Raw genomic sequence first — 13319 nt, 5'->3', positions numbered from 1 at the left:
AGAAGGGCAATGTGCACAGCTGCTTTATGGATACTAGAGATTTGGAATGGGTTTCCCAGAAACATGCAGTGAATTCCCAATATGTTGATACCTAGCATTTCAAGCTCTGTACATGTAAGACTGTGCATGGAGAGTAGGATGGTCAAAATTTCATACCCTGATCTGTGATGTATCTTTTGATCAGCCAGGGCATGTTATTTCTTCAGAGGCCCAGGCCAGGGAGGGGGAAAAAAAGTCAGCTTAGGTTTTAATTCCTGGTGGCTTCACATTGACCGCTGTGGAAGATTTTATGCATATTAGCGTTAATTGAGAACTAGATTAAGCTTAGCTGTAGTTGAATGGCATACTGACAAACACATTGGGTGGTGTATCAACAAATACTTTTGATAGAACCATACCATGTTAGGAGTGTACGTCTTCAGGAAAGAGAATGAACAGTGAGGTGGAAAGAATTGCAGGGTCATGGTTCACTTTAGCTTCAGGTGCTTATTTACTTTTGCTGAACCTTGGCTAAGAGTGACTTTGTTAGAACAACTTTTAATCTAGAACTGTAAGGTGTTAATTGAACAGTTCCAAGCATGTGAAAGCATGTTGCATGAAGCTATTCTGAACACAGAAGTACATATCTCCAAGTAGTAGTATAATATTTTTATGCACACTCAGGGGAAATTCCATTACATACTACTACTTCTTAAGCAGACCCTCTGGATTGAGGATGACTTGCTTCCACTGAAGGTCACTGGATTCTGAGATGGCTGATAAGTCCAGTGCGTGGTGTGCAGACTCTGCCACGTGCAGGGCTGGTGGTGCTGGAAGGGTCAGGCTGATGAGGTGTTTGGAGGTTTGTGCACTCTCTCTGATGCCTTGACTTTGTCTCTGTGTGTTCCTGATGAAGTCTCGATGTGATTGGTGCCTTCCTGAGTAAACCTTCTGGTCATAAGGTAGGGGCTCCCGTGCATTGGCGGGGATGTTTGATTTCTTCAGGGATGCTTTGATGACATCCTGCCACGACCAAGAACAGTTGCTTTGGGAGTCTGGCTTCAGGCAAACAAGTGACAGGTTTCGGCCAGAGGAGTTGATTTTGAGTGATTAGCGCCTCAGCACTGGGCATATTGGCTTGGGAGAGAATGCTGCTATTGAAATGCTTTTATTTTGCCACCAAATTTGGAGGATCTTGCCAAGGCACCACTGATATTCCTCTGGTGCTTTGAGGTTCCTACTTTAGGATGTCCAAGTCTCTGAAGCATATAGGAGGGCAGGGATCACTGCTGCCTGATGAACCATGACCCTAGCCTTGGGTTTGAGATCGTGGTCCTCAAATATTTTTTTCCTCAGTTGGCTGAAGGCTGAGCTGGCAAACTGAAGGTGATGATGAATTATGTCATCTATGTTTGTCTTCACTGAGAGGAGGCTCCCAACCTTTGGAAAATGACCCACGTTTTCCAGGATCGTGCCATGTTCAGCAGTTGATATGATGCCTCTCGTGGGCGAAAACCGCATTGTGACTCTGGAAGGAGTTCCTCAGCCACTGTGAGGAGGCGACTGAAGACGATCCTTGCAATGATCTTCCCTGTGGAAGACCACCTTTGTAGTTACCACAGTCTGACTTCTCTCTCTTGAACATAGTTGCAATTACAGGATCCCTGAGATCCCCCGGCTTGCACTCCTGTTCCTAGAGGATGGATAGAGGTTGTGCAGCCGTGCCAGGAGTGTATGTCTACAGGGGTTCCATCTGCTGCAGAGGCTTAGATATTTTTCAGCTTTCACATGGCCTTTTCAATGCATATACAGATACTTTGTAGCTGTGCATTCATCTCCCAGGCGCTTTGGCTCTCTGGCAGTACCTCAGGGTTGGAAAGTGTCTTCTTGCATAATCAAGAACACTAGCAGTTTGTAATGCTGTAGAGTAAATACTGTATAATATAGATGTTGCTAAGTTCCGTACATGTTTTCGCTCATTTTCTTGTGTCTTAGTTGTGTTTCTGTGATGAAAGAATCAAGCAAAACTCTATACTGTCTAGGATAGTGCAAACCAGTGTATGACATACAAGGTATTGTACAGTTTGGAATGCAAGGTTTACAAGACAACAATTGGTTGGTGTATCCAACATAGCCACAAATGAGCTGGAGTGTTTTGCAAGGCAGTTTGTTCGTAGTCATGATGGCTGAGGGAAGAATGTTGGCTAGAGCAGCAGGCAGGATTCACTACTATTTGAGTAGTGCAATGGGACCTTTAATGTTCACCTGAACCAGTTGAACAGACTTGGAAGACTTGTTTTAAAATATCATCCAGAGGACGGCATCTCTGATGTTGGAGCACTGCCTCAGTAAAGCACTACAATGTTGGCATAGAATGTGATCTGGAGTGGGGATTGAATCCCACTACCATCTGACTTGGTGGTGAGGGCATTATTTACCTTATACTAGTGCCCGGCTAGCTGTATTGGTAGAGCATGAGACTCCTAATCTCAGGGTCGTGGGTTTGAGCTCCATGTTGGGTAATAATTATTTGCAAGTCTTTGGCACCATTGGTTAGCATGTTCAGCTGTTAAGCAAAAGGTGGTTGGTTTAAACCCACTCAGTAATGAAGCTCAAATTTGCTGCCTTACCTAGTAGTCTAGTGATCAGGATTCGGTGCTTTCACTGCAGGGCCCTAGATCTGATTCCCGATCAGGGCCTCCTTACATGCCGTAATGACTCTATGACTAAATAATATACATGTGGAAGTTGCTTTGTACTATGTGTCATTTTTCTTTCTTCCCTAGTGATGAGTATTATGGAAGATCATAGGCAACACAATTTTTTTGCAGAAAATTATTCAGCATCACCTTGAGGCATTGAGGTATCATAAATTGAATGTGAATCTTAAATTGGAAATATGCAAAATGTGTTATTCCGCATAGTGCAAGAAAAATACTTTTCACGGCGATTGGGAGGAGAATTAAATATTAAATTTCCTAGTGGCAGCATCTGCAAAAGTATATGTGAATCATTCGCTTTGTATTTTTGCACAATATAGTTTGTAAGAATTCCAAAACCGATTTTATTGTTGAAGTTCTATGTTTTCTGGAATATTTGTCTCTGAATTTTTTTGCAATTCCTCTGAGTTGAAAATTTGGACACCAAATATGCCAAGGTTATTTTTGAGTTTATACTGCACCTTTTTGTTTTTCTGGATGCTACAGGGTTTTCACATCTGTGTGTTCAAATTATATAATCAATTTATTCAGGAGAACAACCTTCAGCATCATTTGCAGAGTGTTAGTTGTATTGCATACTGGGTATGTACAGGTACAGTGTCTCAAATTCAGCTGTCCGAAAACCGGACATTTTTATAAAGTGCCATGCAGCAATTTTAATTGAAAAATTTAAAAAAAGAAACTTAACTGGACAATTTGGCTAGGCATTGCATAGTTTGTTGCCACACCCTGCCAAGTGGCTTTGCCGCTTCCTGTGCCAGTCTGTCCCATGTTCTGAGCTACCCTTGACCCCACCTGACCCAGCTTGATACGAACTGCTCACAGCCCAAGCTGCCTGGCCCAAAATCCGGCATGATCCAAAATCCTGAGGTTGCCACTTTTGAGACACTGTACCTGTATTACCAAGCAGCACATTTGTAATGCAGATAAGAGTGCAAACTTAGCTCAACTGTCCCTGAAATCTTCATCCATGCCTTTGAGGTTTTCTGGCTGGCCTTGCAGCTTCCACAACCAACCTTCATATAATTGAGCTCATCCAAACCTCTGCTGCCTGTATCCTAACTTGCAGCAAATCCTGTTCACTCATCATTCCCCTGCTGGCTGGTATTGGCTTCCAGTATGAGAAGGCCTCAATTTTAACATTCTCAACCTTGTTTTCAAATCTTTCCATGGCCTTGCCCCTTCTTATCTCTTAATATCCTCCAGCCCTACAATTCTGCAAGATATCTGTACTCCTCCAATTCTAACATTTTGCACATCCCTGATTTTAATTGCTCCAGTATTGGCAACCTTGTCTTCAGCTGCCCAGTTGTTGTTAGTGCATAGTGTCCTTTGTGAGAGTGATGTACCTGTGCTTACTAGCATTAATGCATGTTTTAAAACTTCAGTAAGCTCATCTAAAGGAAAAGAACATGGAGCAATGCACTCCTAAGCTTTTTTTTTGTCCTGTATTTAATATACTTAATTGTACATTTAATTTAGTTTAAGTGCTGGGAATCTAACCAATTTAGAATTGAGTTATAAGTATAAGATGAAAAGTTTGTGTTTATGATAATGACATGTTGGAACTGTTATCTAGGGTAGTGGTAATATTAGTATTTTGGCTATTATGGGTAAAAGAAAATAGATCATTTAGACTAATATATTTGATGATCAGCCAGAAAATATAAAATCTGGTTCATACCTTCCTGCTTTGGTATTCTAGCTGTATGGCCTTTACTCTGGTGTAGTCAATGTTCGTTTCATTGCCTTTTCTCATCAAAAAAAAAAGGATATTCAGTCACCAACCAGCTTTGCCTACTTGAGAACAAAAAAGCGCAAATCATTGGCTGACATTGCTGTGTGGCATTGAGGGTGTTCTGCATTGTAGGGGGTACTGTTCTTCATTTACAATGTTTAACAGTCTTCCTCTGCTGATAAATGTTCAAGATGTTATGACACCATTCAAAGAACAGGGTGTTCGCCTGATGTTCATAGTGGTGAGGTACTGATTGTTACTGTGAGGTGCTGTGGAAGAAATTTGAAATGACAATACATTCTCAATTTTTTTTTTTCTGTAGCATCAAAATAGCATTAAAATACTGAATAACCTAGTGATGTGATTGGATGCTTGCTATAACTCTCCTAAAGTTTTGTATCATCTCATCCCAAATATAAACCATCTTCCAGTGATTATTTGACTGGACCTAGCACATGAACTTAGTCATGTTACAGTTTATCAGTTACTGGGATATAGCTGTACTGAAGCACTACAATTAGAGTGTAATATCTATAATGGTGTCCACAATCCTAACTTATCAGTTAAGGTAGTTCCAGAGCAATTTCTTTGACAGAGTATTGATCCAAAATTGGTGCTGGCCATAGAATAGCTAGCATGTATTGTGATTCTGCTACTAACATTTTTGCGTTTTTACTGTCTCTCTCACCAAGATCTCTCGCAAACGTTGAGCAATCTCTATTCCCTCATTTAGTAATTTTTATTCAGGCATGAACTGCAGCTGTCTGTCTTGATAGACAGTTTAATCATGGGAATATCACAGAAAAACCATATGTTGACCCACCATATGCACTTTTCAGCAAAGGTTACTGATTTGCATTGCTCAGGAAGGAACCTTAGCTAATTCCACCCCATTAAGGCTATACAAGACTAATTATAGCACCTCTAACTGAGAATCCATCTTTGCACATATTGAGAATCAATCCTCGTCTGCAGGTCTATTTATGGAATCATCAGGGCTTTACCAGAGAGTTAGTGAAAGATGCTGAAAGCTCATTATTGTGTTTCACTCCAAATTGGGAGGAAGCACGAATCAGTTTTGTAGGTGTGCAGTGGAATTCTTTTGTACCTTAATCAGTCTGAAATGTAAAGAAATTACAAAATATCTCAAAGTTTTAAAAAAAATAATCACTCTGTTTAACTATGTAGTCATTTGTCAAAAATGTTTTACACTCTGGCACACAATTTGTAGCTTCTTTAGTAATTTTGATTTTCATGGGTGATTTATTTTGTCAGATTCACTCGTGAACTAAGTATTTTTATGAGCCTCAGGATATTTTTGTGAAATGAAAGACAGAGCAGGAGACAGGACAGAGCCCAAGGAGTTCTTAGAAGGAGTTGAGAGATTGAATGCTCAAACATGATAACTTGTTAGGTAGATCCATTATGTAGCAAAATGTCCCAAGACATTCCATGAAGGGAACAGACACAGAGTAGTGTTTTTTTTTAGAGGAGTTAAAAGTGTAAATATGGAGAAACTATTTCCTCTGGTTGGAAGATCGAGGGGCATAATCTTCAAATTGGAACTAAGCCATCCAGGAATGAAATCAGGAAGCGTTTCTCGCACACATGAACATAGAAATCTGGAATGTTCTCTCCCGAGAGGCTATGGATGCTAAGACAATTGGAACTTAAAAGATTGAGAGAGTTTTTTTTAGATAAAGGTATCAAGAGAGGTGAAGCATAGGCAGGTAATTGGAGTTGAAGTGCAAATCAGCCATGAACTATTTGAATGGTGGGGTAAGCTCAATGACCTGGTCTATTTGTGTTCCATTGTACCTTGGAACTGAGGAAGAGTTGAGAGGTGGCAAAATGCCTGGTTGAAGAGTTAAGTTTGGAGCAGGCTTTTGTGAGTGAGGGAAATGAATTTTTGAGTACACTGGTGTAAATAGCTGAAGTCTGTGCTACTGATGGTGGGGGGAGGGAGATCTCACAGTAAATTTCTAATTGGAAGAGTCGTAGATATGAAAGAGCAACGTTACATTTGTGAAATGCCCTTTCTGTCCTTGAAATTGTAGTGTTTCACAACCACATTCTAATTTTGAAATGTATTTACTTGTTTTGTCAGTAAGTATAGTATCCATTTTCTACACAAAGTTCAACAAGGAGATTAGATAAAAGACTAATTAACCTGCTTTAGTGATGTTGATTGAAGGACAAATGATGCCCAGGACAGTGGCAGAACTCTGTACTCTTCCAATGGTGCCGTGGACTCTTTTATACCCATGTGTTCTTGTAGGCAGAGCTCAATTTAACATTTCACCTGAAAGGTTGCACCCCTAAGAATACAGCAGTCCTTTAATACTGCACTGATGTGTCAGTATGAATAATATTCTCAAGTCCTGGTTGTGGCAGACTCCTCATTATTCAAGTATATAGGTGACTTCGCCTTCTGTGGGCCCTCTCATGACTGAAGAGTCTTGTACGAGATCGACATGGACGTCCACTAAACTGGCAGTTCATATTGTCCTTGTTGGTGCTTGGAGGAATTTCTGCAGCTACGCCACCTCTAGCCTTCCTCTCGGCGTGTCGGATGTTGCGAATTTGACCTAGTTGGTCCTTGCAGCCAGCTGAACCATTTTCAGCGCTTGGTCCACGCAGGCCAGTTGGCTGGAGTGTTTTCTCAAGGGAGCTGGTCTGCAGTGCAGACAATTGTAAGGCTATGTTTTAGAGTGTCCTTGTAATATTTGTACTGACCACCCCGATGTCGTTTGCCTTGAGACAGTTCCCCATAAGAAGATCTGTGTGGGAATTTTGTAGACAACCATGCAGAAGACATCTAAACTGAATTTTCTAGAGGGTAGTCTCCATGCTGTTGAGCCTAGCATGATGAAGGACCTCTTTGTGATTTTACCCTGCCATCAAGTTTAAATTCTACATTGAACTTGAGCCTACAACCTTCTGATGTGAGTACAGTTGTATGCCTGGAGGAGATTGCAGAAGTAAGATGTAACTTAAGGCTACAAAGTGACTCGGAAGTGAAGTTGAGGGTTTTCAAATGAGTAAACTAGAAGAAAGAGACTCAGCGGACACTGGCATAGACAAGCTGACATGTGACTGGGATTTAGAATCTGATAGGACGCAGGTAACAGATTTATGCAGGGTGCAGATGGGAGGATAATGAAGAGGACCAAGGACAAATTGAACCTAAAGTTGACATAAACATGGGTTTAATCAACAGGGGAGTGAAGTAGAAGCTGAAAAGTGTAATGCAATGAAAGAACACAAGTGCAGCAATTTAAAAAGAAAGATGAAAATGCTGAAACTGAATTAAATTTTGAAAATGTTCAAAATGCGTAACAGGTCCGTCAGCATCTCAAAAGAAACAGGATGAGTTAATAAATTGTCCATTCTGAATTCTAACAAAGAGTTAAATCAAGCTGGAAGTCAGAATTATTTTGGAAGGGAAACTAAATAGCTATGAGAATACCTTTATAAAAACAAAAAACTGTGGATGCTGGAAATCCAAAACAAAAACAGAATTACCTGGAAAAACTCAGCAGGTCTGGCAGCATCGGCGGAGAAGAAAAGAGTTGCGTTTCGAGTCCTCATGACCCTTCGACAGAACTAAGTGAATAAGGAAGGGGTGAAATATAAGCTGGTTTAAGGTTTTTTGGGGGGGAGGGGGGAGGTGGTGTGGTTGTAGGGACAAACAAGCAGTGATAGAAGCAGATCATCAAAAGATGTCACAGACAACAGAACAAAAGAACACATAGATGTCGAAGTTGGTGATATTATCTAAACGAATGTGCTAATTAAGAATGGATGGTAGGGCACTCAAAGCATCCGCCCTCACGCATTCTCCCGCGCATCCACCCTCACGCCTTCTCCTCCCTCCCAGAAACATGATAGGGTCCCCCTTGTCCTCACTTATCATCCCACCAGCCTCCGCATTCAAAGGATCATCCTCCGCCATTTCCGCCAACTCCAGCATGATGCCACTACCAAACACATCTTCCCTTCACCCTCACTGTCGGCATTCCGTAGGGATCGTTCCCTCTGGGACACCCTGGTCCACTCCTCCATCACTCCCTACTCCTCAACCCCCACCTATGGCACCACCCCATGCCCACGCGAAAGATGTAACACCTGCCCCTTCACTTCCTCTCTCCTCACCGTCCAAGGGCCCAAACACTCCTTTCAAGTGAAGCAGCATTTCACTTGCATTTCCCCCTACTTAGTCTACTGTATTCGTTGCTCCCAATGTGGTCTCCTCTACATTGGAGAGACCAAACGTAAACACCTTCGGTCTGTCCGCAAGAATGACCCAAACCTCCTGTCGCTTGCCATTTCAATACTTCACCCTGCTCTCTTGCCCACATGTCTGTCCTTGGCTTGCTGCATTGTTCCAGTGAAGCCCAACGCAAACTGGAGGAACAACACCTCATCCTCCGACTAGGCACTTTACAGCCTTCCGAACTGAATATTGAATTCAACAACTTTAGATCTTGAGCTCCCTCCTCCATCCCCACCCCCTTTCTGTTTCTTCCCCCTTCCTTTTGTTTTTTTCCAATAAATTATATAGATTTTTCTTTTTCCCACCTATTTCCATTATTTTTAAATATTTTTAAATCTTTTATGCTCCCCCCACCCCCACTAGAGCTATACCTTGAGTGCCCTGCCATCCATTCTTAATTAGCACATTCGTTTAGATAATATCACCAACTTCGACACCTATGTGTTCTTTTGTTCTTTTGTCTGTGACATCTTTTGATGATCTGCTTCTATTACTGCTTGTTTGTCCCTATAACCACACCACCCACCTCCACTTCTCCCCCCCCTCCCCCCTTCCCCCAAACCTTAAACGAGCTTATATTTCACCCCTTTCTTATTCACCTAGTTCTGTCGAAGGGTCATGAGGACTCGAAACGTCAACTCTTTTCTTCTCCGCCGATGCTGCCAGACATGCTGAGTTTTTCCATGAGAATACTTTTGTTGGGAACAAATAAAATGGTAAATTGTTTAAGATTCATGGTGCCAAGTGACATCAGAGGTTAAAAAGGTATCCGAGTGAGTAGTGAATGAATCGCCATCGAGTTACTTGACGTTGTGTAAATTCAGGAAAATAAATGAAAAAAGTAAGACTAAGTTGATTAAAGATTTGACTTAGCACAGCATGATACTAATAATCAGAGCTCTGAAACATGCTGGAGCTTCACATTTGGAGTAGTCCCTCTTCAAATTTATAATTCTGATCTCATTACTGGAGGAATATGTTTTTAAAGTAAAATAGTTAATTGGAGCCTCATTGGACACAGGAGTATGCTGGAGGACTGAAGGATTACTGATATCATACCACTATTCAAGAAAGGGAAGGTGGATAAACCAGGAAATCATACCAATCTGTCAGCCTAACACTTTTTGTGCGGAAGTTATTCAGAACCATTATCAGAGACAAAATAACTTTATTTTAGAAGGATGTGTGAATGAAGAAAACCTGCGTGGAATTGTTAAAGGCAAATTATGTCTGACTAACTTGATAGAATTCTTTAAGGTAACAGATCAGGTTATAAGATATTGTACTAGGTATTGTGTGTATATGGACCTTTGGAAAGCATTCAACCAAGTGTCTCACAGGAGGCTTTTTAAAACAATGAAAACCTGGAGACTAAGGGGAAAGTAGCAGTATGAACATGAAATTCAACCAGTGACCGGAAGCAGAGAGTTGTGTTGGATGAATGTATTACAAGCTAGGAAGTGGTTTGCATTGGAGTTCATCAAGGGCCAGTTTTAGGCTCATGACTCTTTGCAATTCTGATAATTACCCTAGCCTCGAGCTGAGGGCACAACACCATAGAAGTTTGTTGATGTTACAAAACTTGGTAGCGTAGTTGATAGTGATAAAGGATAGTTATAGATTTCATGATGGCAGAGGGTGGTGAAATGGGCAGGGATATGGCAGATAGAATTCAATGCAGAGAACTGTGAAGTGATGTACTTCTGGGAGGACTAATGTGGAAAGACAGTATACTATAAATAGCATGATTTTGAAAAGCATAGATGAACAGAGATAACTTGATGCCCACGCGCACACAACCTTAAAAGGTGGCAGGTCAAGCTGGTAAGATGGTTTAAAAAGCATATGGGTTACTTGGGTCTATAACTAGAATCATAGATTATTAAAAAATAGAGATCATGCTGGAACTTTATAAATCGTTGGTTAGGTCTCAACTGGATTATTGTGGACAATACAGGGTAACACACTTCAGGAAAGATGTGAAGGCCATAAGAAGGATATCAAAGAGGCTTGCAGGGATGAGGGAAAGTCAGGCATGTTCTTGGAAGAGAAGTTAAAAGGTGACCTGACACAGCTTTTCATAATGATGAGAAGTATGATAGAGAAAAACTACTCCCTCTGTTGAGTGAGTTAATAAACAGAAGCTATAGCTTAAAATCATTGGCAAAAGATGTAGAAGATAATGAGGAAAGTCTTTCGCTATTCATTGTTGGGATCTGGGCTCTACCTGAAAAGGTATGGATGCTGAGTCCAAAAATAATTTTAAAAACAAGTTGGAGATATAATTGGAGTGAGGAATTTACAAAAAGTGAGGATGTGGGGCTAAGCATGCTTGTTCTTTCAAAGAGCCAGCACAGGCATGATGGGCCACTTGATCTCATTCTATGATGTAAGTTTCTAAGAACTGAAAACTGCATTAATGTGAGTTAGTGCTTATTGGATAACTATTCAAAATTGTTAAATACTGAAATCAAATGATTGCATTTGAAGTGGACATACAATGTCTCGCATACATGTGTTAAGTGGAATTTATTGAAATGGGATACTTGCCTTGTGTAACCCTTCACTGTCTAACTTCCTGCCCTAAATAACCTTTACAATTTTGTAAGTACTTGATCATACTGATGAGGTCAAAAAAGAATTTATAAATGTATTAGTGCAATTTTTCAAAAATGTCTGTCCAAACATAACATTCTTCTCATTAATAAACATTGGATCACATGATTAGTTTGTAACATCAAGTTTGTTCCCTTCAGTATTGTTGTGACAGGACCTGGGACACCACCTGGTCTTTACTCCCGCAACCCAAGAATGGTCCTCTGGAGATTTTATTTGTTAGACTTCAGGTTAGGGATAGGATAGTTTTTATTTAGTTGAAGAAACGTTATGTACTGGAATGGATTGGCTGGATGTTAGGAATGTGATTTTAAAAAATATTGAAACCGAAGGCTGTAGTCCTATGTCTGCGTTTCAAGGATGATTTCTTGAACATTGAGTCAAACGCTTGATGTTTATTAAGATTAAATAAACCTGATACTCATGACCATGCACTATTACAATAGTCTTTTAAGTTTAACTAAAAGGCTTTCACAATGTTTCCTCCATGACCTTTCTCTGTCTCTTCATCTCCTTTTGTAGCTTATTGTCTCAAGTCATACAGAAAAGTATTGGTGTATTAGGATCAGCATAACATAAAAGGAACCAAGCCACCAAAATGACAAGACTAAGTCACCAGCTTATGCTGATAAATCTAAATGTAAATATGTGCTAGCTTGGCTGCAATATCCTTTGGCATGTGCATTCTTGACAGTCTTTCAATATTGGATTTAGCTTTTGAGCTTAACAAAAATAAAAATAGCATATAGAACTTAACTAATATTTTAGTGTGAAACGGATTCCTGAGCTACTTCTCAATTGTGATCTCTAACATGGGATGGGTGGATAAATTTTGTGACTGTCAGAGAGGATACAGTGACGGTATTGAAGCCAAGCCAAAGGCCAAAAACAATTCCATTTAAAACAATTATCTAGCAGAAAAACCCACAGGTAGTAAGTTAGCTGAAGAACAAAAATGAAAGGTATATGAATATCTTTTGCTAATCACACAAGATCCAACAGACGAAGAATAGTTAAATTTGAAACTCTTGTGACCAGGTCAAAAGTAGCACGATAGAAAGAAAAATAAATCTTGTATTTGTGTAAAGGCTTTCATGACCACCGGATGTCCCAAAACACTTTACAGCAATGGAGCACTTTTGAAGTATAATCACTGTTGTAATGTAGGCCAGTGAGCCAACGGATGGAAAGGCCCTGGAACTGTTCTGGCTCACTTTGAAACCAGCCCAAAGTGTCTCTGAATAGTCTCTACTCAGATCCATTTTTTGAATTTTTTTTGGGCTCCCAAATCGACATACTCAAAAGTTTCATAATTTTATAAAGTTAGTACAGTATGGAATTTTGAAATGAAATATAAATTGATTCAGATCGTCTCTGTGCAGTAAAAATTGTTCCTTCAGGTCAATTATGTAGTTTCAATGAATTTATAAGCCAATAATAAAGAGTGTGTTTTGTGCGTATTTGTAGGCTGTGGTACTCTTTACTTAATTGTTCGTCCTTGTTTTAGGATGAGTTGACAGCCCTGAATGTTAAGCAAGGCTTTAACAATCAACCTGCAGTGTCGGGGGATGAACATGGTAGTGCAAAAAATGTCAATTTCAATCCTGGCAAGGTAAGAGGCTATCATTGTTGATCAAAGTATGCTCTGAGTACATCCCACTTTCATTACTGGGGCTGTACAATGCAGGGAGTATATATTATGATGGAGAACCTGATAATATTAAGATGTAAATGATATAACTGAGAACCTTTTACTGAGTTTGGGGTCAGTAATAGAAAAGTGATATAACTAAAGTTGATAATTAGGGAAGTGTGCATTACTACTTTTGAATGTTGTAATTTGAAATGTAAACAAAATACAGGTACAGTGCCTCAAATCCAGTTATCCAAAACCAGCGATATCCAAAAACATGACATTTTAAAAGCTGCCATGCATGAATTTTAATTGTAATTAAAGCCGGCAAGATCCAAAATCCAGCACAGACTCAGT

General features: G+C 40.1%; 1 protein-coding gene across 6 annotated transcripts in view; it reads left to right on the top strand.

Annotated features, from left to right (window-relative positions):
- Positions 1-13319, top strand: part of med12 (mediator complex subunit 12) — a 205234-nt gene that overhangs the window by 5873 nt on the left and 186042 nt on the right. For all 6 annotated transcript variants that reach the window (XM_041195243.1, XM_041195237.1, XM_041195238.1 and 3 more), the window contains exon 2: positions 12837-12941. In XM_041195243.1, the coding sequence (XP_041051177.1) occupies positions 12837-12941 (105 nt within the window). The remainder of the gene's footprint in view (positions 1-12836; positions 12942-13319) is intronic.

Source organism: Carcharodon carcharias, chromosome 9, assembly GCF_017639515.1.
Source record: "Carcharodon carcharias isolate sCarCar2 chromosome 9, sCarCar2.pri, whole genome shotgun sequence".
Classification (NCBI taxonomy): domain Eukaryota; kingdom Metazoa; phylum Chordata; class Chondrichthyes; order Lamniformes; family Lamnidae; genus Carcharodon; species Carcharodon carcharias.
Note: the sequence above shows the minus strand (reverse complement) of the source record. Positions and strands in the feature narration are given on the sequence as shown.